This window comes from Strix aluco, chromosome 3 (genome assembly GCF_031877795.1).
Source record: "Strix aluco isolate bStrAlu1 chromosome 3, bStrAlu1.hap1, whole genome shotgun sequence".
Taxonomy (NCBI): Eukaryota; Metazoa; Chordata; class Aves; order Strigiformes; family Strigidae; genus Strix; species Strix aluco.
Genome location: NC_133933.1, coordinates 110,554,719 through 110,579,407, shown reverse-complemented (window position 1 = coordinate 110,579,407; position 24,689 = coordinate 110,554,719). Strand labels below are relative to the sequence as shown.

The 24,689-nt window shown below is 37.1% G+C and overlaps 1 protein-coding gene across 5 annotated transcripts in view; it reads left to right on the top strand.

The window, feature by feature from the left end:
• FBXO25 (F-box protein 25) overlaps window positions 1-24,689 on the top strand; it is a 32,426-nt gene extending 7,737 nt beyond the window's left edge. For 2 of the 5 annotated variants that reach the window (XM_074819958.1, XM_074819957.1), the window contains exons 3-11: window positions 3,141-3,250; window positions 4,611-4,660; window positions 7,681-7,773; window positions 11,048-11,141; window positions 11,848-12,032; window positions 14,237-14,419; window positions 16,514-16,657; window positions 20,728-20,754; window positions 23,478-24,689. In XM_074819958.1, coding sequence (XP_074676059.1) covers window positions 3,141-3,250; window positions 4,611-4,660; window positions 7,681-7,773; window positions 11,048-11,141; window positions 11,848-12,032; window positions 14,237-14,419; window positions 16,514-16,657; window positions 20,728-20,754; window positions 23,478-23,567 — 976 coding nt within the window. In that variant the 3' untranslated portion in view covers window positions 23,568-24,689. The remainder of the gene's footprint in view (window positions 1-3,140; window positions 3,251-4,610; window positions 4,661-7,680; window positions 7,774-11,047; window positions 11,142-11,847; window positions 12,033-14,236; window positions 14,420-16,513; window positions 16,658-20,727; window positions 20,755-23,477) is intronic. The other 3 variants (XM_074819959.1, XM_074819960.1, XM_074819961.1) reach the window with 3 other exon arrangements.

Sequence of the window (24,689 nt, the reverse complement as noted above, 5' to 3'; positions counted from 1 at the left end):
AGTCCTCAGATTTGAATCTAGTCTTAGATGGTTTTGGCATTCGACGAACATATTGTAGCGTTATTTGGTGCAGGCACTTACCTCAGGATTTTCCATGCATGGTCAACCTGTAAATGGCTTTGAGTCTCTTCTGAAACACTCAAGTGTGTCTCTATAGGTATCTGCATGACTTGAGGGCACTCCTTCCACCATGAGAAAAGGAGCAAGGGGATGAGGAGGAATAGTTGGGAGTTCAGATAGCCCTGTTAAGTTTTCCAGCATTTTAAGTGTCATACCCAAGAGGTTATTTAAATATTGCTGTGAAATTACTTTTTTGGAAAAGCTGAAATTCTTGCATACTTTATGTAGGGTATTGTAGTTCTAGGGACACCAGGTCCTTTGCTTTTAGAAGCTTTAACTTTAGAATAATTTTTTATGAAGTGCATCATCAAGACAAGAAAGTAAGAATAGCTGTAAATTGGCAGCATTATGTGTGTATTTAAATCCTTCCAGGTGCACTCAGGTATCATGTGCAGTATTATAGTAAAAACAAAGTCTTCTATTACACCATATGGCATGTGCAGCACTTGATTTGGTTTCTTGTATCTTAGCTTGGTGTTGGGGGGTGGGGGTTGATTTTGGAAGTGGTAGAATGGCTTTGTGGAGCATCAAGCAGCTTTCCAGATTTCTGGAAGGAAGGCTAACTGGGGAAGTGCCTGTATTTCTGTCCCATTCTTCTGGTGTCTGTGGGCCCTTTTGTTTTTTTTTTCTCAGTAAGAGACTTAAAGTTTCTCAAGAAGAATGGTGATGGTTACAGATAAGTAGGGAGAGACTCTCCACATGAAGTGAGTCAGAACATGTGGAAATAGAGCCCCCTCTGAGAAGATCCTCAGGGCTAACAGTGAAATTCATCTTTTATCTAAAATGACATGAAGAATTCCAGGAATGTCACACATGAATTTGAATGTCAGACAAAGGTGTTTCAAACAGCCCTCTTCATCTTCACAATGCCTTGTATTAATTGACTGTCCCTAAGCTGCCTTGCTTGTTTATCTGATGCTTGAGGAAGTATATATTATTGGGGGGCGGCGGTGGACTTTAAATCACTTCAGGTATGTTTCTGGTCTAAACTGCTTTCGAAGGACACTTCCCTGCCAGGAACAAAAGAAGGAACCTGGCCAGATTGACCTTCCTCTTCTAAAGCAGGCCTTCAGGAATGCCAGCTCCCCTCCTCTCCCCACTGCCCTGCCCAGTGGGAATGGCTGTGTTTCTGGTGTGCCTGAATCGTATTGCAGAGTATCAGGCCATACCTCTCTAGTCTAGTATCTGTTGTTAGGATGATAAAGCTAGGTCTGGGAGCTTTGGGCTCTGCTTCTGATTCTGCAGCAACTTTTCAGATTCAGCAGTAACTTCTCATGTGACATGGTGATGCAGTCAATATGCTAAAAAACATTGAATTAATAATTTTAGTGAGCTTAAAAAGATATTTCCTTTATGATAGCTTTGGGAAAAAAAACCCAACCCCTGATGGATTGGAATGTTACATAATAAGAATAACTTGTCAGTGTTGACGTTACACTTTTGTCAGTTACCAGTTCCTTTTCTCCAAACTCTTTTGCTGTTTGACCAGATATGATATTTGGCAATGTTGCATAGAATATGGAAGTTGTTGAGTCTTTATCCTCTGCTTTAAAAATGGTAAGATGTGAACTAAGGCCCTCACCTTGGATTGAGCTCTATCTGAACGCAGAGGTAGGTTTTTTCCAGTATTTAAACCGAAGATGAAAACAACTTCCTATTTCTGAGTTTTCTCAACTTGTGTATCTTTAAGCTGAGCTAGCACTTACTGATTAGAGCAATTAAAAAACCAAAGCTTTTTTACAGTGTTGTTTAGTCATCCTCCTTAACAGATGTTCAAGCCTGAAAATTTTAACTGTATAAGCTAGTAGCAATAGACTAATATAATTTGATTTTTGCCACTTAATGCCCAAATACAGGTTATTTTTGAATAAACTGGTGTCCTTCAGTTGCTAGTACAATTTGAAGTTCAAACTGACATTGATAGAGTCATCTGGCAAATTTGGATTAACAAATAGTAATGAATAAGGGGAATTTTGTGTACAGCTTTCTTGTCCAAGAATAATAATGGTGAGGAAATAAAATAGTCCTGAAGTTAAACTTCAGTACCACATCTCCTTAGTTACTCTGGTTATCTGTGCAAGACTGTGGCCTTCATATGAAGTATCTTCCTTCTCTGTGCTAGAAAAATGAACACCCATTCTTATCTGTATTGCTGGTCCTTATAATTATCTGCAAAAATGGAAACCAAAACTTTATGAAACTGTAGACCTTATGTAGCACAGTCAGTTTTTAAATGCGTATGAATTTTAGAAAGGTTAGTTTATCCAACAAAACTTTTAAAATAGTTTCTTTTTATGTATATATTTTTTATATATGTATATACACACACATACTCTATCTATATATACCCTATATATATAATTACTCCATGTAGTCCTCAGTGTTAGTTACTGTCAGAAGTGACATAGGTATAGTTGAGTCCCTCTGGAGAGAGAGGGGGGTAGACCACGTGGTTCTTGATGCTGTATAAATCATTGTTAAAACACTGCTGTGACACCTACATTATGTACAGTGTTGTGATTCAGGCATTTCTTAAAAGAAGGATTTTCTTTGCCCCAAAGTTGACAGTAGTAAGAGAGATGTCTTTATTTGCTGGCTTTCTGCCTATGCAAGGGTGTGTGGTAATTCTGCACTGAGTGTTACCTGTGTGCACAGTTTTTCAAGGCTTGGTCCATTTCAATTGAATTTTTGTACACCAGAGCTTTGCAGACAGGCAGTTGTCCAGCTATAGTACTGTTTCCTTTCCTCTTCCTAAATGTCAGTAATGACTTGCAGGATACCTGTTAGGAAGATACTTTTGTGTGTTTAATCACTTTGACACAAAATTCAGCCCCGCTGGGAAGAAAAGAACAAGACAGCTTCTCTCAAGGTATGTGTTGCTATAGACCATCAGGTAGAGCAACATCATTAAAAATATGATTATTTTTTTCCAGCTGTCAGACTTTAATGCAGAGAATTATAAGCTGTATGCATCTTAAATATTTGTTCACTGCTGCTCTAATTAGATGTGTTTATTTCAGCATCATAACTGGTGATGAAGAGGATGAAGAAATATACAGTACTGAAGATTGTGAGTTTGCAGCCAAGAAAAGGAAAAAAGATCATTTTAGGAATAACACAGATTCGCAATGTAAGGCTGTTGTTTTTTTTTTTAAATTTATTTTAGAAGACTTATAGGCTTAGCAAAATTTTGTAATAGCCCTTCATTTATAATTCACCTTTAGAGTAGCTTTCTGAGTTATGTGTACTTCTGTTGGCTACAAATTCTGGTGTCAGAAGTGATACATCTTAATTGAACTGTGGCATTGATCATCTATTGGATGATTTTTAATTTTTTTTTCCAAAGATCCAAAGGTAATTCATTTAAGAATAGTAATTCCTGAATAATAAATTTCTTCTGGTACTAACCACTGTTTTGTTTTGTGGACTAGTTTTAGATTAAATTCATCTGATGCTTATAGAAGCTGCTGCTTACTAAAGCAGTTGTTTTATTTTTGCTTAATTCAACTTCTGATCAGTGATAACTCCAGAATCAGTTCATAAATACATTTTGTCATAGTATTTATAGCTCTTGGTAATGACCTTATCAGTATTTAATTTCTTGAAGAAGGTCCATTTTTAAAAAAAAAAATATATGAAAGCCATTTGTCAGTTCTCATTTTTAAAAGATCACCTGTACTTTGGACTGCAAATGTGTATGACAGCAAGTAAGCATACTGAAGTAGAGATTTGGTAGAGTAAGTGAAAAAAGGTAAGTTGATGAGAAACTTTTTGGCATTTCTAACGCTTTGATCTTGAAATGATCTCCATTATTTGTATATTCCCAAAAATGTAACGGAGATGGTCTTGCAAAAAGCAGCAAGCTTCCCCAGGTTTGTCTCAGCTTAAAGTATTTCAAAAGGTTCAAGTGGCTATCTGTAAGAGCATGCTTTCATTTGACAACATACTAGACTGCTGAAAGCTGAAGGTCTGCTGAATTGCCTTTGTTCGTCTTGTATAATTGACTTTCCTGCAGTATTCTGCAACTAGTTGAACCAAGTGGATGTGGAGCAGGCACCTTCACAGCATAAAATAAGTTGGAGGGGTAGAGTGGTCAGGAATGAAAAGGTTGATTATTTCTGTACATTCCTGTGTTAAGTGCCAAAGAGCCTGCTGGATTAAAAAAGACAAGGGGTTTTGTAGGAGAAATCGACTGTTGTTGGTACACAGTTGACAAAAGTTGTGCTATGTCTGCCAATTGTGTGCCAACCCTTGTGTTTGATTTATAAAATTATTTAACGCTTTCTTTATTTTTTTGAAGTACATAACTGCTGAAAATTTGTAGTCATCCTTTTCACCCTTTTTAAACTTCCTTCATTAAAACTGTTCTACCATCTCTCCTATCTTATGAAGCATTTTATTGAGGATGGTCTGTTTTGTTCAGTTTCTTTCTAGAAGGCATTACCTAAAGTGGAAGCCTAAAAATGCTTATATTTTGATTTTTATTTTAGGTTTTTATCGTGAAAAGTGGATTTATGTTCATAAAGAAAGCACCAGGGAAGTAAGTCCTGCATGCTGTGGGTCAATTCCCGCAATCTTTATGCTCCTTAATTGACAAATAGTATATGTAAAAAAAAAAAAAAAAATGTATTTGTGCCATTGTGGTCTTAGAGGTTATTTTCAACTCTCTCTTCATTGGCAACATAGTACATGTGCACATGGTGAGGCAAAGCCAGCTAGCAAAGTGATGTTTACATGGGTCATTGTGGCAGAGATGTGGGAACTTGTACTGCTTCTCCAAGCCCATCTGTACTTTGTGTCTTTGAACTAAAATTGAAAGTATCTGCAAAACCAGAGTAATGTCCCCAAAGAAGGTGTCTGCAGGCAGCTATCTGATATTTTGGAATCTTGGTGTAAATTTGAATGTAAGTAAGTAAAACTTCAGTGTCAAACTTTACAAAGAGGACCTTTGTATTCCACAAAGTCCAGAAGCTTTCAGTTTGGGATACAAACTGTAACATGCAACTGTAAAAGGAACATGAAAGATCTTGGAATGACCACTTGGAAAGCCAAGAGTTAAAATACGTCCATTGTATGTAGAGATAAACTGCCTTGAAGTTCGAGTTTCATTCCTGTATTGATTCCTATGGTTATCTGAGATGAGTGGAACTTGAGCACTTCTAAGGATGTCTGTCATCCACACAGTAACGCCAGCCAGGACAGACAGAAGGAGGTGAGTGTGATGATCCTAGCCATGCAGGCAAGAGTTGGCTTTGCGTTTTAGAGCCAAGAGAGACCATAATGAGCTCTGTACTCCCTGAGCATGGTGTTGTGGAGAGAGCTTACATAGAAGAGACCCTGGAAAACTTCACCTTGCAGGCCAGTGACCTGGAGGCTGCCCTCTACATCTGAAGGGTATTACAAAGCCTTTCACCAGATTCATAGCCCTCTTTCCCAATTTTATCTTCATCTGTGGTAGATGTAGTTACTTACCTTGGTCTGCAAAAGTCTCGAGCATGCTCTTTCCTTCTGTGCTATCTTAAGCTTAGGGTAAGGAGGAAAGGGGGATAACAGACTGTCATCAGTCATTATGGTGTTTTGGATGATAAGGTTGTTAAGCTGAGTTTTCAAACTACATTCTGGCTGAAACAGAAATTGCCTAAAATCACGCATTGCTGTCCTTCATAACCGGTATGTTGGGATTATTTTTTTTCACCCTACTTGTGCAGAAGTTGGTGTACTAGTGATGTGTGATTATTTGCTTGGGTTTCTTGTGCATTCAGAGAGTGGACAAAGCATTCTGGTGTACAAATTAGCTTATACTTGTCACTGCTTGGGTCTTCTAATGATTGACCATTCACCTTTCCTGGGTGGTTTTTTTTAACATAAAAAACAAAACCAGGATGGTTACAATTAATCACTAATATTTTTCAAGTAATTCCTTGTATAAATTAAAATGCTTAGAGTAAAAGTTAAGTAGCAGAATGAAAAAGTAGGAAGGAATAAGTATACTTGAAAAAAAATTCAGAGCAACAATTGCAGATATTCTAAAACATAATTTACAGAGGCTCTAATTTACAGAGGCTCTAGTTTTTCATATAGGTTATAATCTTACTTGATTTCAAAATGGCTGTCTCGCAACTAGGAAACTTTTCCCAAACTGGATACTGAATTTTAGGGCAAAGTGACAAGAGTAGGAAAGTCTTGATACGAAACATGTGAAACATGCTGTGGGAGAGCACTGAAAATAAAGAAAACCAAACCAAGTGCAGATATATAGCTGAAATGAAGTAGGAGATGCTCTTGAGTAGTTTTGTCATGATGGGAACAGTAGTGCTGAAGTTTCATAGAAATGTGCTTCCAGCTGTTCAAGGAAATGTACCTCTCATTAATGTTTTTAAGCATGGCCTTTTGATAACTGTTTAGCCAGAGAATAGCCACAAATATTTACATTTCAACAAAAGTTCTGTTGTCTGTAAGGGTTAATTCACTGCTGTTAGCCAACAAGTTGTGCATATTGTGAAGCATTCAGCAGGCTTGGATCTTGGGTATATTAACTGGATGAGCAAGCAAGCAGTACAATCCTGAATTCAGTTATTAAGCAGTAGGCAGTAATTACCACCACTCTGCAGTGAATAGTTAACTGTCTCCTGTCCCACTGGGGTACATCCAAGGTAAGCTTTCTCTGGGTTGCAAAAAGGAACATTAAGTTGTACTGCCATCACATAATTCACCAAAAAAGTCCATCTAGGAATGAACTTCAAATCATTATTTATCCCCCTCCCTCCCTGGGCTGATAAGCTGTACTAGCACACCGCTCTGCAAGTACCTCTTGCACCAGTTGTAAGGTTTTTCTAGCCTCGTTACATTTGCTCCAAGGCTCTTATGTGGCTTTGTGGCTTTGGATTTAGTCAGCTTATGTGATTCTATATTATTTTGGGCTGCTAGTACCATCTTAAGTAGTTCCGCAACAGCCTCTGAAACTTCCATTTTCACCTGAAGACATCTGTGCAAAAGTACCAAAAGAAAATGCAATTGCCTTTGCTCTTGGTACCTAACAAAAAATGTACCTAAACTTCTAGCACCCAGAACATAAATTCTAGATGTTGAGACCATTTGATCTTCCAATCCCCGGATCAAGTAGCTGTGTTCTTATCCTCAAATGTGAACATAAACTCAGTCAGTTAATGCTTATGGCTGTAAGCTCAGACTGCTGTACAAACAAGCTCTACCTTGTGCTGAGGCAAATGGGGACTCTGATAGCCATGAGAGAGCGACAGCATTGTGGCCATGCAATAGTGGAGTAGATTCCCAGGACACTCACATACCCATGATGACAGATTGCACAGTTAGTGTGAATTTAAAGGCCTTGGTGTCGAGTAATATTGCCTACATATCCGTTAGTTCCAAATAGCGTATCTGGTGTCATTTGTTCTACAAGAAATTAAATAAATCTTCAGTCCAGTTATATTTCCATGGTATACATAAACACCAGTTGCATGGCAGAGTGCTTTTCTGAATATTTTCCTCAATTTTATCTTTGTTTCTTTTCATTTAAAGTGTGTTTACTTTTCTTCTCAGAGACATGGCTATTGCACTTTGGGAGAAGCTTTTAACCGCTTAGACTTTTCGAGTGCAATTCAGGACATCAGAAGGTTCAATTATGTGGTCAAAGTAAGCTCTTTATTTTATATGCATATTTTAAAAATGCATTTGCTGATGTGCCTGTGTGTACAAAAGAAATAATTTTGCACTGAACAGCTGATGATTTGTGACTATAAATATCCTGTTCATATGTAATTTGTACTGCATGAAGCAACTTTAAATTGAGTATTTTTTCTTTGATGAAAACTCATTATATTGCTCTATGAAAGCCTATAACTTGAGGAGGATGGTGGTGGCCAGTATGCTAGGTATTTACAGGGAAACACTGATGGTAGTTTCAGTAGTTGTTCATCAGTCTGGGTAGTGAACTCTCTATAAAGGCAAAATAATTCCTATACAACCAAAAATAGCAAAGTGTAATACATCTTAAATGTACTTTACTACATCTTAAATGTGCTTAAAATAGCAATTTCCGGAAGAATAATTGATGTGTAAATGTTCTGCAGTTTCTGTTTCTTCTGTAGCTTAAGAGTCCTGTGATTCATAGCACACTTTTTTAATCTAGAACAAGATACATATATTTACCTTTGTAAACATCCCTTAAAACTTGAGACTCTGGCTTTTTCAGTCTTCCTTTTTTTTGTCTTCTAGAAATGAGTTTTATTGCAAGTCATCTTTTATGAATAATACAGTGACATGATGTTTCTAGAAACAATTATGATATACTAATCTCATGATTCCTTGGAAGGTCCCTTTCTCACTACGTTAACTTCTTTGGGTCAGGTCTAGTCTTAGGTTGAGACTTAAGTGCATGGAACCTTTAAATTCTGGATAACGGTGCTATCTGCCTGTTTTCCAAAACTATGTCACTTGTACTTTAGGGAGCCACATAGTGTTATGCCTTAATTTCCTCAATGCCTCACCAGCTGCCCACTTGGAAATACCTGTTCTGGGAGATACTGATCTTTCTCTAGCCCCAAGTTTTTTTTGTCATCTAACCTGAGGTAGTAAACCACTTGTCCCAACTCCTAGAGAAGCTCAAAATGTGAGACACATCAGGGCTAGAGTTCCGTGCAGTGGTGAGGCTGTTCACAAATGATATAGTGGTTAGAATGCATTCAGAACTTGAAAAGACACAAATCAAAATTCCCATACCTATCTGCTGTATACAAGTTCTCACTTCCCTGAAGTTTCTAATAGTGGAGATGTTCTATGTAGATCTCATTTAATGCAGTGCAGCAGTTCCTATTTCTTCTCCTCTAAGAATTATTCCTAGTTATGCATGAACAAAATGATGATTACTTTTATGTGTCGTTCTGCTTCTTGCATTTAAGATAGCAGGATACAAATCAAGAAGAGATTTTTTTTAAATATCAAGCCCTACTGGATGGTTATTTGATCCCAGACCACCAAGATGATCCATTTTTATTCTCCAACTAACTAAAAACCTCCCAATCATTATTAAAAATGAGTATAGATGTCTGCTCAGGACCCTTTTAGGGTGGGCAGTGATGGGAGGAGGTAGGATCAGCTGTTCTCCTGTACTTGTTTGTGCTGTAGTATAATGATCATTTCTTAGCTGTTAAATGTCTGATACATTGAGTTTGATATAGATGGTCTTTTTTCAGAATGTTTCCTTTTGAATAAACAGTTGATCCATTCAAAGTTATAATCTCTAGTAGACAACATAAGCCATGGCTATGCATGTATTGGTAAGACTGAACTCATGTGCCAGATCCTTGTACTTGTGCACCTGCTAAAATTCTCTTAATCTTTGCACATTAACCGTCACTGAAATTGGAATCTTCATTAAAATCAGCCAGGAGGAAGTTGTTTCTTTGATTTGATCTTTAGTCTGACTGACATAACTGAATTTGTTTAAATTAATCAAGAGAAATGTACATACTTGCTTGAATTGGCAAACTGCCAGAGACCTCTGAATTACTAATCAAACTAAAAGGCTTTGAAAATGCCAAGAAAGAGATCCTGATATCTAGTCTCAAAAACTGTATAAATAGATTTCTTGTATTTAAATACATCAGTAGAATTATTTCCTCCTTTCATAGTACATAATGTTTTGTCAGGGATCATGCAGAGAAGCCAGAAGGAACATTATCAGGGAGCAAACAGGTGTATTCACTCTTCCTCCAAAGGAAAATTAATGTTGAGTTTAGTATCAAATCCAATGTTTTAGAAATAATTTTTGGCAGGTGTAGTCTTTGTTCACCCTCTGTGCCAATAGCTGATGCTGTCCTACAAAGCGTGGCTCGGCAGGTTGGCATTTCAAGCACTCTGTAGTGGATATGGGTTTCGATTCCCTGCTCTTCCTTTCCGATGTATTGAGAACACTTGTTCTGAACTCCGTGTTACAAATCACAATTGTCAGGCTTGCTGCCACACTTCTAAGCATTGCAATACAGTCATAACACCAAAGTCTCTCTTCTTTTTCATACTAAGAGACCATTTCTTGTTGAAGAGGCAATGGTCCTCATCGGCTACAAAACTGCATCTAAAATGTGAAAGCAAAGGTGTTAGAATGGAGCAAGGGCTGCCTCTAGTAGCTATAGCTTGGCATTTGTGCATGGCAAGAACTTAAACTATTCTGGTTACTTTCCCTAGATCACTCCCACTGTTCTTGCCACTCTTCTGTTCACAGTGGTTCAAGTGAGGAATGTGTGGACAGCTAGGAGATCCTTACAATATAGTTAAGGGAAAGTTACTAATACAGTATGTGTACTGTTGATTATTGGATTACTGTGGTTTCTTCTACCAGGGACCTGAATGTGGGAGTAATACAGATTTTTTTTTTTTTTCTTCGTCCAGTTTAGGTAAAATATGGCATTTCCTCTCCATGAGCAGAAAGTAGTGTGCTAAGTCCATCACACCTTGGTTTGACCAGTATGATACTTTCACTCAGAAATTGAAAGTCTGATAGTTGGTATCAGTTCAGAGTGGTGTTCCTGGCCACCAAATCTGTCAGGGAGTTCAGGACCCAGTCACATCAAAGACCACATTTCTGTTTGTAAGCCTCTAAAACAGACTCCCTCCATTGTTTCATTACAGCTTATAAAGACCATACGTCATGTGCTCTATCAGAGATAAACACTAGTGTTTGTACAGTATTTTGAATATACACATCTCAGAGTTGTTCATGGGATGCCAGTGGGAATGGCTAAAGATTTCTGTGTTTGTCTTGTTTGTTTTCTGAACTCTGTAGTGATGTTTTCATGAAATATAGTTGCAGTGCTTTAGGCTATTCTAGGTGAATGTATGTACTGAAAGTGTACATTTGAAACCATCCTTTAATTCTGTCATTCTTCTGAGTTTTAATTCTTTGTCCTAGCTTTTGCAGTTAATTGCAAAATCCCAGTTAACTTCACTGAGTGGTGCAGCACAGAAGAACTACTTCAACATTTTGGACAAAATTGTGCGGAAGGGTAAGACTTAAGGTTTTGTAATCTGCTTGTTTAGATTTAATCACTGTGATTAGGTATCAGTTGGTGGGGTTTTTTGGTTAGCTTTATTACTGTTTTTACATTGTAAGACAAAGAATAGCATATTTAATTAGTGAAAGGTTTCATGCTTCCCATCTCACAGCTGCAATAAGTTGTTTTCTCTTGATTATTGAATCATGTCTGTTGAAACAAATTGGTGAAGTTAAATGACAATCAGAATCTATTCAGAAACTATTGGTTACTATTAAATTACACTTTTTTTAGATTAGTTACATGTTTGGTTTTCAGTTTCTATGATGTACATAACTGCTTTTCTTTATTGCTTATTTTTTTTAAAAAGCTCTTACATAATATTGGGAAAAAAATTCTGGTAACCACACTAGACACGTAATACTATCAGCTTTGAAGAGAAGAGATTGGATTTATAACTAGTTGTTCAACATTAAGTTTATTAAATGCATAGCATGAAATGTGACATCAAATTTGCCTGTGAAGTTGTTAATTATTGATCTTGCACTTATAGAACAGCACTAATGAATGTCATGGTGGGAATTAGGGCAGCTATTTGTACACAAACAGTCGAGTTGTAATTAGTTGATCTAAAAAAGTGTTGATTAGCTTGAGCTAACTGTATTAGCTTGGTTAACTCAGTTAACAAACCAAATACAACTTTGTTTTTGTTTTTCAGTCATGGAAGACCAATATAATCCACGATTAATCAAAGATCTTCTACAGGATCTGAGTTCTACTCTCCGTATACTGATTAGGGGAGTGGGAAAATCTGTGTTGGTAGGGAACATCAATATTTGGATTTGCCGATTAGAAACTATTCTTCTGTGGCAACAACAACTGAAAAACCTTCAGATGAACAAGGTATATTATTAAATGATGCTAAAAAAGTAATTGGGGGAGGGGAATTATAACGAATGTTGATTTGATTTGTAAGTGAACAAAGTTTCAAATACATCTTAAAACCGTTTTACTTGGAATCAACTTAATTTTCTAATGTTTTGTGGTGGTTTAGCCCCTGCCGGGGTCTGAGACCACGTGGCCGCTGCCCCTCCCCCACAAAGGGAGTGAAATACAAAGCCCCAAGACTGAAATAAGGAAAGATTTAATACAATAATGCAATAGCAACACAACAAACAACAACAATAACAATAACAGTAATAGTGATAGCAATGAACAGAGCAAAATAGCTACCAAATACAGCAGTGAGAAGCACGATGTACAAAACCACGAGTGCACCGCGCTCCTGCGCCAGGAAAAATGTGGCCTGCCAGGATGTGACGTCTGCATGGTGTTTGAATAACCCGAATAACCCGGCTAGAGCTCCCCCCCTCTGCTGGGGAAACTTAACCCTATCCTGGTTAAACCAGGACATGTTTTAATAGCTCTTTTCTAATGAGGGCTTCTACAGTGCCTGTACTGCTGGTTTGTAGTAGAGATATCTAGATGTAGTTGTTTTTCTCACCCAAATAAATTGCAAAATGTTTGTCTCTCGATTGTCAGGTAGAGATGGAAAAGATACCAGTTTTTAATTCCAAAGCAAATGTTCCACTACTGAAGAAATAAAAATCTAAAATGAATCTTAGAGGTGGATCAAGAAAACAGAAGTAAAATATTCAAGTAGCAATTTTACAGCTTTATTCATTAGCATAGTTGCTTTTTTGTAAGAGAAGGATAATGACTTCATCATCTGGATTCTGATCATGCGACTTTGTTCAAAGCATGTGGTATGCACTGTTCCAGGCTTTTATAGTGGAAACTTCTGATAAGCAGGCAATTTTTTCAACCTGTCTGGGTTACTCCTGGAGGAAGAAATGCTACAAGACACTGCTCACAGTAAAGTCATACAACTGTTTCATCTGTTTGCTTTCAGCTATGAAATTTTGAAATTGTCCTTGCTGTGTGTGCCGGGTATCTGAATAAAACAGCTTACTTTGGGTTCCCCATTTCTCCTTTCCATTCCAGTCTCAGCAGTTTTCATATGCCAAACAACCACAGCATAGGCAGTTTTGAGGCACTGCAGTTGCTGCGTTTCTTTCCAGTGTGCCACTTCTATTTGAGCAGTTGAAATAACTGATGAGAAATCTTGCATCTCTAATGCTCACATATTCCTGAACAGAATGACAGTCCCAGAGATGTTTATAACAGATGACACTATGGAAAGTCTAGTCTATAAGTGAGATGAATGGTTGTGAAATAAACTGACATAAGCGAGAGCCTGCCTGCGTGCAGCTGCTGTGCTGCCAGTGCCTTGTGACTGGGCAGCTCTGCTGGGTGGGGCCGGCAGCTGCCCACACTCCCTCCCTTGCCAGCAGGGACACTGCTTCCAGCTGTGCCAGGCTTTGTGCCACCAGGCAGTATAGGCTCCAGATTCTGTCATGTATGTACCCTGTTAAAGTTCAGCAGAGGTGTATATTCTCAACAAAAACTTTCTCAGTGCTCTGATCTGTCACCCCCTGCAGAATTGCTTACTTACATATCAGGGGAACTATCTTCAGACTTCAAAAATGGACCTACTCTTTTCTGCCTCTGACTATCATATCGTTTTCATTCTGTGTTTTGGCTCTTCAGTCCTGTATTCTAATTGTCTTAAGGCAGATTGACACATGCTCTGTTTCTTAATAAAAATTGAGAAACTGTAGTTATCGTACAAATTATAAATAATTGGTTCATACCTTTATTATAGTTAGGGTTTTGGAACAGTTCTCGCAAAAGTGAAATTGAATAATACTGTAGTTTTCAAGACTGTACAGTATTTTCTAGGACGGAAGTGTTTTAAAATTATTTGAAATAATTTAGGATATGTTTATTTTAACAGTAGGAAAGCTGTAAGTTATAAAGCTACAGTCTGTGGCTCCTTCTGTACCTGTAGTCATTTAAGTTTTCAACAACAGCAGTTAGAGAATAATGGTAGCCAAGAAATCAGTGTCACAGATTTAACCATAGATATTACTCAATGGTTTTGTACAAACTAAACTAAGACCTGAGAAACCTCTAAAGTAAGAATCTTACTTGTACCTTATGCTGTCAAGTTTTTGTAGTTAAAAGTCTTCAACTCTTATTTTCAGCAAGTCAACAATGGTCTTACGCTTAGCGATCTCCCTGTCCATATGCTGAATAACATCTTATACAGATTCTCTGATGGCTGGGACATTATTACTCTGGGTCAAGTGACCCCAACTTTGTACATGCTCAGTGAAGACAGACAGTTGTGGAAAAAACTCTGCCAGTACCATTTTGCAGAAAAGCAGGTAATAAACTCTATCATTTGCATAACTGTGGCCCTTATCTTTGCAGTTTGGTATACTAGTAATGAAATGTGACTGTACCCTTTTTGAGATAAAAATATGACAGTGTGCAGTAATAGTGAAAATGTTCTCTTTTGGGGGCCTGATTTGTACTAAAAATTGTACTTAGCACTGTCTGTGAGTTTAGGGTAACTATCAGGCCCTTTCCTTGCATTATTTTAAAAAGTCTACTGTAAGATTTTTTTTTTTAAACTACACAATCCCCAACAAGTGTGGCAGAGGATACCTAAAGCAGAAGTTGTTTTACTAACCAAGGTAGGCAGACAGATTGCTCAAAACTTTCAGGCTACATGAACAGTTTGGTGAAACCAAAACTGGATTTTTGCAAAAAAAAAAGAATAGAACAAATGCTTGATATTTTGCAATTAAGAACAAAAAGAGAACTGGTACTTTTCTGTCAGTTCCTCATAAAAAGCATTAAAGTAATCTAGGAATGCCTCCAGAACTGTCTTCGTTTTCTGACAGCAATATATGCTGGGACAAAATCAGACTAGGTGAAAATAAAGCTATGAAAATAGAAGTTACTTCATCAGAAGTGGAGGAAGAACTTTAAAAACCTAGTACATTCCAGACTGCAGGAAGTGAAAATATGCATTCTTACATCTGATGGGTTGAAGTGGTACCGTTTGGTTGATGACTACCAGATTAAGTATTATTATAACAGGAGAGGTAAAAGTGAAGATCGATTAACTCATGTGCAGTTGACCCAAATAAGAATTTTGGTGAGATGAAAGGCTTTAGAATGAACTTCATGGAGAATATAGACAGATACAAGCAAACTGAAAAACCGTCTTTCAGAAGCAGCATGGAAGAGTGCAAGGTGAAGTTACGATGATAAGAAGTTTAAGCTTAATGTAGCAGTTGGGTGGATTTTGAGGCTAGGTGAGGTAAGCTTTACTGAACAGTGACAAAACTGGTTGGAGGAGAAGCTGTTATACTAAGGTAATGCTGGGAAAAAGATAACTTCAGCATTTCATTAGAATTAGCTAGCCCTGTGCCTTATAAAGGACACTTCTACACAGTGTTTCCAATACATTTCTAAATGTTCACGTTCAATTTCTTATTAGATTATTAATAATAGAAATCTAATGATTTTATTTATTTTCCAGTCTCAAATTCTGCTTTTTCTGTTTAAAAGTGTACTACCTTAATAAGCTACAGAATCATGTTGTTCTTCCTATCCTCTGCAGTATATTTGTTGAACCATTGAAACAACCACAAAAACATACTTGATATCTGAAGAGCACTTTTGGAAAAAAACGAGAACTCTGCACAGGGAGACTGTTATGAAATGAAGTGAATTGTAGCCGAAATCAGGAAGGCGGTGCTCTTCTCCCCATCTAGGAGTTGTCTTCTGAACAAAGAAAGCCCTTAATGTATTGGCATTAATCCACACAGAATGGAACACAAGCCTTCTACAAATACATACTTAATAAACCTTGGCTGTGTCTTAAACCAGGGAGAAATAGCCATTGTGTATCAGCTAATCTTTACATGCAGATTACGTCCTAGAGTACATTAGTCACTGATTATTGCTATCCTTCTAGAAAGATCATAAGAAATGTGATAAATAATCACGTAATACTTTTTAAATGAAAGAAAAAGCATTATTTAAATCCATTGTTACTGTCTTAACAGAAAACACTATTTGTAATGTACAATCATATTTTTAATCTCATTCCTGAGTGGGTTTTTTAAAAGTGTAAAATTACTTGCTGCTCTAAATATTGTTTTCATTATATGGTTCTTGACTATAACTAGAATCATTTCAGGACAGTAGAGTTAGATCAGCTGTGTATGGTCTACTTTTCCTTGGCAAATACACACCCTCCTATTTTTAGTGTTTAACCTTCCATTTTTTTTGTGGCTAGATCTCTCTCTCACTGCTTTGCAGAGGTGTATGATGTCAGTTTCTTGACTTCAAAGAATTCCAGTTATAAAACTTAGTTTAACTACCTTTTTTTTTTCCCCCAGTCTCTTACCTGATTTGACTAGTTCTTTAACAATTTTAAAGGAAGACATTAATTTTATGTCCAGTTTTGTAGGCATTTGATTCCATCAGAGAAAGGTCACATTGACTGGAAGCTGATGTACTTTGCACTTCAGAAATATTACCCAATAAAGGAACAGTATGGGGACACCTTGCACTTCTGTCGACACTGTAGTATTCTGTTTTGGAAGGTAAGAGTTTTGAAATAGATAATCAGAAATAAGTTCAAACAGCTATTGGTGATCATCTGAAAGGAAAAATATTAAGATCATCATGTCAGCTTTCTCATGTGAAATGTGATTGGACAACTAATATCTAACTTTTAAATACTATATAAAACTTCCCTATAAAATCAGTATTAAACTGCAAAGTTGTTTGTTATCTAGTATTCTTATCTCTTGATGTATGATAACATCAATACTTAGAATTTCAAGGAAAAGTGCCATGTTGCACTCTTGTGTTGTCTTGTATCTACTTAATCTTATGCAGAGTTGTTAGGAACTTGTATGAAGTTAGCCATTTTATGGCATGGCAATCAATACATCTCTAATGAGAACTTATTACTATAGTATTCCTACCACTTTGGTGTAAAACTCTGTATTTTTAGTCTTGCTTCTGTCCCCTATGAAGCTTGGAGGAATGTTTGGAACTTCATTCAAAATGCATTTTACATTGATTTTGATGTTTATCATGAAGCATATGCTGTTTTACAGGATTATTTTAATTTCTGTAGGACATTTTCATGTTTAACTTGTGTGTGAATGCATGGTCCTGCTTTTACTTTGTGTTGCACCATAATGTAGCCTTCTAGTTAGTGAGACTTCTTTAATTTTGTAGCTCAAAGACTGGATATGGATAGTGCTAAGTGGACAGCAAAGAGTGGGAAATGTTTGAGAAATTTTGGAAAATATTCATATTCTAATTCACAGAAATGACTTGCTCTTGTGTAGTTCTGTGACTTTAAGCGGATTTGCATGCCAGTGTGAGGCTTTTTTATTTTCCATAGAAAAAAACCTAGTCTGTTTAACCGAATAAGCTAGCTTTCATACAAGTAGGATGTTGCTGAATGATCTTACCTTGAAGTTGAGTATTCTTGATATCACAGGAGCCCTTCCAGGTACTAATGTTTTGCTAAATTAATAGTAGGAAAGCAGGTAGTCAGAACTGGCTTCTGCTGTGAAAAGCCTGGGCATTTGCTGAAGAACCTTTGTCAAGAATGACTAAGAACGCTTCATTACAGTGGAATAAGTCTTTATCATGTTGCCCAATATGTAGGGTAAAGTTTTCTCTTTTGAAAGTGGAAATTTTAAAGGTAAGCACACAGTGTGCATGCAGGTGGGCTTTTTTGGTATCAGATTTGTTTGGATTGTCTGGCTTTACTATCTAAAGGGTTAATGCTTACTACAGTAAATTTTTCTCATTCTGATCTTGGTATAAATGAAAGTATAGCACTTTAATATGAGGAATGACTAAAATGTGTTTGGAATTAAATGTTTAACTTTGGAGACTGTGTGTGACAGAGGCAGTGAACCTGTGCAGGCAGATGTCTTGTTACCTTGACTACTCCAATCTATTACTGGTATAATAGCATTCATTTTGTGGTTTTATGTTTTTAGTGAAACACAACACAGTAAGTTCTAAAGACACTTTGTTTGGATTGATGAGCAGTACCTACTAGGTCACCATTCCAGTGCTGACTGCCTCATCCTGGAGATTTGGGCAGGTCTTAAGAGTGACAGTGTGGTTATAGAGTAATGGTGTGCTTCAGCACTAAAATTCTGGAGCGGTTGTTTGGGCTCAGCAGTTGTAACAAGAGCAGAGGCAGCAGGTTGAGGGAAGTGATTATCCCTTTTCACTTGGCACTCATTAGACTGCATCTGGGGTACTGCATCCAACTGGGGGTCCCCAGTACAAAAAAGATACTGATAAACTGGATGGAGTTCAGGTGAGAGCCAAATAATCAGGGAGGCTTGAGGACTTCTCCTGTGAGGAGAGGCTGGAGAAGGTGGTTTCAGAGGAACCTAAGAACCTGCTGTGCGGACAGCCAAGCAAGGGAATAGTTTGACCATAGAGGTTGTGCAGTTTCCATCCTTGGGTGTTTTCAAGACCTGAGCAGATAAAGCACAGAGCAACCTGGCCTGATCTCAGTTTACTTTGCTTTGAGTGGAAGGCTGGACTAGAGACCTCCTGAGGTGCCTCCCAACCGGATTATTCTGTGAGCCTGCATTGCAGTTTTCCTTCTCTAGGTCTTGGAGTCTAAGCCATGTCCCCATCTTAAAAGAAATGTTTGATCAGGCTGAAACAGATTGTTAAACGAATTGATTTCTGTACTACTGGCACCCTTATTGGCAGGCACGCTAAGAGGTTAATCATTGGTCTCTCAGGGCAATCTGAGTAAAGTAGTGCTAGTCGGCACTAAACTGGAGAGGAAAATAGTTCTGCTTCTTCAGGCACTTGTATCTATATCCTTTCCCAAGTTTTCTAAAGAGAGATGGGAAGCAAAGCAGGGGGCAGCAGGACAGGAGGTCCTTTATTAGTTCTAGAAAAATTCTGTGCTAGGCAAAAATATTTCTTAATCAGAGTTTTTATCAGACTTCGACAACTCAAGCTTCAATATCATACTTGATTAGACAGATTATTACATTTTATACATATATATAGGAGTGGTTGACATGTAATTGTATCTATAATGTACAGATTTTTGTTCTCAGCCAAAGCTTTTACTCTGCCTAATTCCATTGGGCATATAGCAAAAAAAACCCCAAAACAAAATCCAAAAACCAATGTTAAAAGAGAAATCACAGTTACTTTACAGAAGAAAAAGAGCAAGTGTTTGAATCTTGAAACAAATGGAAGCACTGGATTCTTCAGATAGTTTATAATATGTAAAAATTCAGTTTTTTCTTTTAATAGTACAATTCAAAAACCAGGCAGCTTTTGCTTTCAAGGGCATTCAGAAGAACTTCAGGCAGTGAGCTGAACACTTCTTGGTACTGCACTTTTTTTTCCTCCTCTTATCTAAGAACAAAGCAAAACACTTGAATAGTTGCAGAGGAAGAAGTACTTAAATGATCAAGGCATAAAGAAGACTAGCAGAGGTTAATTTCTTTTAATATAGCTGTCTTAAAGCTAGTAAGGAATGTGACTGCTCTCCATAAATTCTTCACGGAGACTGGGAAGGGAAGAATAAAGGTGAGACTGCTTAGGGAAATCATTTAAGCTAAGGGACATCCTTTATGCAAATAAGTTGTGGAAACTAGTTGTTGGTAAACTTATGCTGAGTTAGGAGTTTCTTAAGAACCAAAGCAGTGAGGTTCTGCAATAGCCACAAAGCACAGGCCTAGCTAGTGATGAGGAGAATTTTCATTGGTTTATGAAATTGATAATGTAATTGTTGGCAACATGAGAGGGCTGCCTCATCCCATGAGAGGGAAGTTCTTTCAGTCCTGCATTTTGTGTCCCTTTTAAAGAAGGCCTTGCAAAAGAAGGGGCTGATGGTTACTTTATTGAATTAGCAAACAGCTGAAGTAGGGGATATAACTCTTCACTTTTCAGTATGCTATAATAATCTTAGTGTTACTTTTAACAAGTCTTTAAGAGCTTTTCAGGAAGCAGCATCTGTATTCCTGTGTTCAAAACCTGTGACCATAATAATGTTAAATACAATAAGGAGACTCCTAAATTCATTATAGAAAGTACACTGATATAATAGAACATCTTGTACCCTCCTGTGTTAAAGGAGGGAATGATCATAAGAAACTCTCCATATTGAATTACTATCTTTCAGAAGTGATTTCTTGGTAAAGGATTTGTCCATGATGAAATTGAGAAAAATACATAATTTCAGTAGTGTATAAGTAATGGCAGACTAATTACTGATGCTTCTGAACGCTTTTTGTGTACACTATTTCTTCTGTTCCACTAGGCAACATTGCAATTGTGGGCAGTTTCTTAGCTCACTCAGTAGCACATTTCAGTTATTCCAGGTATGGCCACAGAAATTGAAATACTTTTTCTTCTTTCAGTATCCAGGGATTTATGTAAAATAGTGTAACTGTTTTGCACAAGTGATATGCTTCACACTTGGTTTTAGTCATTTTGGGGCTTGTGCTGGTTTTGGTTCTCCAGCTGCGTGTGATTTGCCACAAGAATAAAAGACTTTTTTTCTAAATGGCATATGAACCTTAGCTTCAATAAACCTTAACTCTGCTTCTTTTACTTTACGGCTCTCCTTCCTGCTTCCTTCTTCATGGTCTCAAAGGACTACCACCTTGCTTTGTTACTCAAGGTATTTCCTATGTGTCTCATGTTTTCATTGCTGACTGTTCTGTAATGTCAAAGTGAATAACATGTTCATTTCTAATTGTTTGATGTTCTTTTTTTGATTTTCATTTCCCCACATCAGTTTAGCAGCAGGAATACTTTGTTTCTTGGTTCTGTATTAAATAAGGTAGCAATGACTTTCCATCTCAGTTTTTTATTATTGCCATATTCTCTGTTAATGCCATTTAAACTAGGGAGCATAATTCAGCTTCTAATGAACATAGGTGTGTGGTGTCAGTGAGGTCAGCCAGATTTTGCTAAGAAATAGGTTTCTCTGCACTTGGTGTTATAAACTGTTTCTGCACTCCCTGATGTATTCAATTCAGTATTTAACTCTGAGTAACATGAACCTCAGATAACTTTAATGCAAATGTACTAAAATTGATTTTACTCCATTTGAAATGCTGTAGTCATACATACTTTTATGAAAGAGTCTCTCTGAAAAGAAATTCCCCAAACAGGCTGTATATGACTTGGGAGCAGGGGCAGGCAATTATAGTGTTGCTTTCTGAATGAAGAAATGGTAGAAATAATTACACAGAGAAGGACTGTAGCTCCAAAGTTGTTATGGGAGCTTCTTAATGTCCAGTTATGATAAAATTTGAGGAGGAAAACAACTGCATTTGCCAGTAAACACTCCTCCTGGTGAATTCTCTTTTTAATTTAAAAGAATTCTGTTTTAACTTTAAGTAGATACATTGAAAATCAATATGATTTGAACACTCTTTATTAAATGTAATTTCAAGGGAAATACATTTTTCTTGGAAGGAGGAAGACTCATGATTACAGGAAAGTTATGACTCTTTTCAGCCCTCATCACTCTTTTTCCACTGTAAAATTGCTGTTTCTTTTGGTTTTAATAACTAAAAATACCAAGAACTGATCTTATTGAGATTTTTATTGGACCTGTAATTCCTGACTGAGGAGAGCTTTCAAAAGCATTTTTATGACGTGCAGAGCAAAGCAGATAGCATGTTACAAATTCTGTCCAAAATATTTAGGAGTATAAGTAAGCATTAAAAGGGGATAAACCCTAGCTTCTTTCCCAGAATCCCAATTCTGATGGTGTCTTTTCCTGGAAACTAGGAAAGTAATGACATGACATTGACACAGCAGTGGGTGGAGAAGATGATAGTTCATTAGCAACTACCTTTGAGAGCTTTTTCTGCTGTGCTGTATTTCTTCCTTGCAGATGTCATCTCAAGATGGTGTTAAGTTTAAACACTTCTGGTCTTAATCTTCTGTTTGTTCTCATCTGCAGCTTCCCCAGACAGGCAGTTCTACCTGGGGTCTAATCTATTTGTTTTTTTCTCCTTTTTGTTTGTTTTTCCTTCTGTGTCATGAATGTAACTGGTTCTCAGGTGATGTTAAAGCATTTATTAAAAAAAGTGGGAAGAGGTGATACCACATGATGTTTTCATGTAGTCATCTATGAACTTCATGAAAAATACAGATAATAAACCAGTAGAGTAACAATTTTAATTGGAAAAGCTGAGTAGTATTTAGAATGTGTTTCACCTAGTGCACTTTGGTGTTGCAAAGACTTTGGACGGGAAGGTAGCATCTTTGACAGCACTTTACTTATGTAAATTTCCAAGTGAGAAAAAAATTCACTTACAGGTTCTTTGCTTTATTAACTGAATTGCATGTAACTTTATTTCCTATGGAAACAAAGGAAATGAAGACTGCAGTGGTCTGTGATCTACTTACCATGTATTTACTCTAGTTTTCTTGCCCCACATGGTGCATTCATCAACACTGGTGGAAAAGGGAGGGAAACCCCTTAAAACCTGGGGAGGACAGTTTCTGAGCCTTACAATGTTGTTGTTCAAGGTGTTTAACCTCTCCACTGAACTGTCTGGGACTTTCTTCTCATTACACCTCTAGAATTTTCTTCCTTTAGAGGGTTCTAATAAGGTGGAATGGTGAACTTTTCATTTGAAGAGGAATTTGAATCTTAAATAACCAGACAATTGTGCCGAGTTCAAGTTTCTGTAATAAAGCACTGCAGGCCTAGTGAATTTGTAATGATAAAGCCTTTCCACCCTGTCCGTCTTCTATATTCATAACTTGCCAGGGTGCTATCTTCTGTTTTAAGGCAATCCTTTCAGGTGGGGAAAATGTAGGAGTGAACAAGCAGAAAAAGATGTTGGGGGGGAAACAAGGTAGAAAAACTTTTGACTGGGAATTCAAACATGCTGTTCAGGTTTTTCTTGGGAAGTGTCTGCTGCCCTTCACTTTGAAAGCAAGGAGCTCATTTTCCCCCCCCCCGAACTAGTAGCTGATTTCAGACTTCATTAAACAGATAACTTAGGTCCAACAAAGCAGTTGCTTTTTTTTTTTTTAATTACAGTTACCAAAAAATAATGGCTAAGGTATATGAAACTTTTTTCAAGAGTGCTGACTCAAGTTCTGGTTTTGGTAGGAGAAGGGTGGTTGTTTTTCTGAAATCTGAACTACTTGTGCTACCACAGTCAAACTGGAAAGGCCTATTTTCTTAAAAACTTAGTCTAAAAAGTTAAAGAAAAAATGGTGAATTCTTAAAAAGAGCAAGTTCCTATCAGTTTGTTTACAGTGGAAGTAGTTGCATGTGCCTATATGTGAATTTTTGCCTTTTTTTTAAATTGGGGATAGAGGGAGATTGTGGATATGGAAAGAGAACTTACTTTTTTTTCCTTCATTTTGCAGGATACAGGACACCCCTGCACAGCCAGTGATCCAAACACCTGTCTCATGCCAGTATCTCCTCAGCATTTCATTGATCTTTTCAAATTTTGAGATGTTCAGTAGCTGTTCTGCTGTGTTTGTGGCCATTTTTGTGAAGAGTCAGGCAGGATATGTTATGCTTTTTGTGCAATATATTTAAGTGTAATGTTTTCTTGTATTTTTAAAAAAAAGATACAGGGGAGATTATCAGACAGGTTTATTTGGCGTATTGTTCTTGCGCAGAAAAGAGCTGAGGAGAAGGAGACACATTAAGAAAACTTCTTTGTCAGGAAATCTGCAGTGGACTTCTTTTCAAGTCCAAGAAAGACCATTTTCATCTCAACTTCTAATCCATTCTTTTGACGCCTTAATAGTTGGTTAAAATTATGTGGGGGCATTTTGAAAACTTCATGGAAGAGTTAGACTAGTCTTACAGGGACCAAAGAAGGGGTTTTTTGTTAATCCTTCTTCCTTTAAGCCACTGTTTTGAAAACACCTCCATGTAATTTGCACTATTACAAAGAATAGGCTGATATTCTCTTCAACTCTTAATAGAACAGTTACCAAGGTGGCATTAATCATTGTGAGCTAGTGAATAAAATAATAGCTGTGGTTATATCTGTTGAACTGATGAATGAAGGAAATCAACCAATCTTTGTACATAAATTATGCAAAAATATTTATTTTTCTTAAAGACTTTATTACACAATAACCTATCTCAGCACATCCTGTATAACTCAAGAGACAGATCTGGGGCTACTGGAAAGTGATTTTTTTGTTGTTGTTTTTTAAATGGTAGCTACAGCCTTCATCTATACTGTTTGGTTTGTCTACAAATGCAACTGCATTAATTCATCTAAGAGGAAGACACTATTGAAATTTAATGACAGTGGAGTTGCTTGTTTCTGGACTGGTACAGTGGCAGGACATTTTACTACCAACTGAGGTTCCAACTTGACAATTCTTTACAAGCTACGGGAAACGCTGAAAGTCAGTGTGAGCTGAAGCACCTTCTGCCAAGTTAATCAGATGATGAATTCTCCAGGAAGCTATTTTCTTCTATCCTGTAGAACACAATTAATTGCTTGGCTTAGGCAGGTAAAGGAAAAATTAGGGAAATTTTGGGTTTGTCAGTGAAATTTAACAAATAATATGTAATGTACAGAAAAAATAAATCATGTACTATATTCTGCA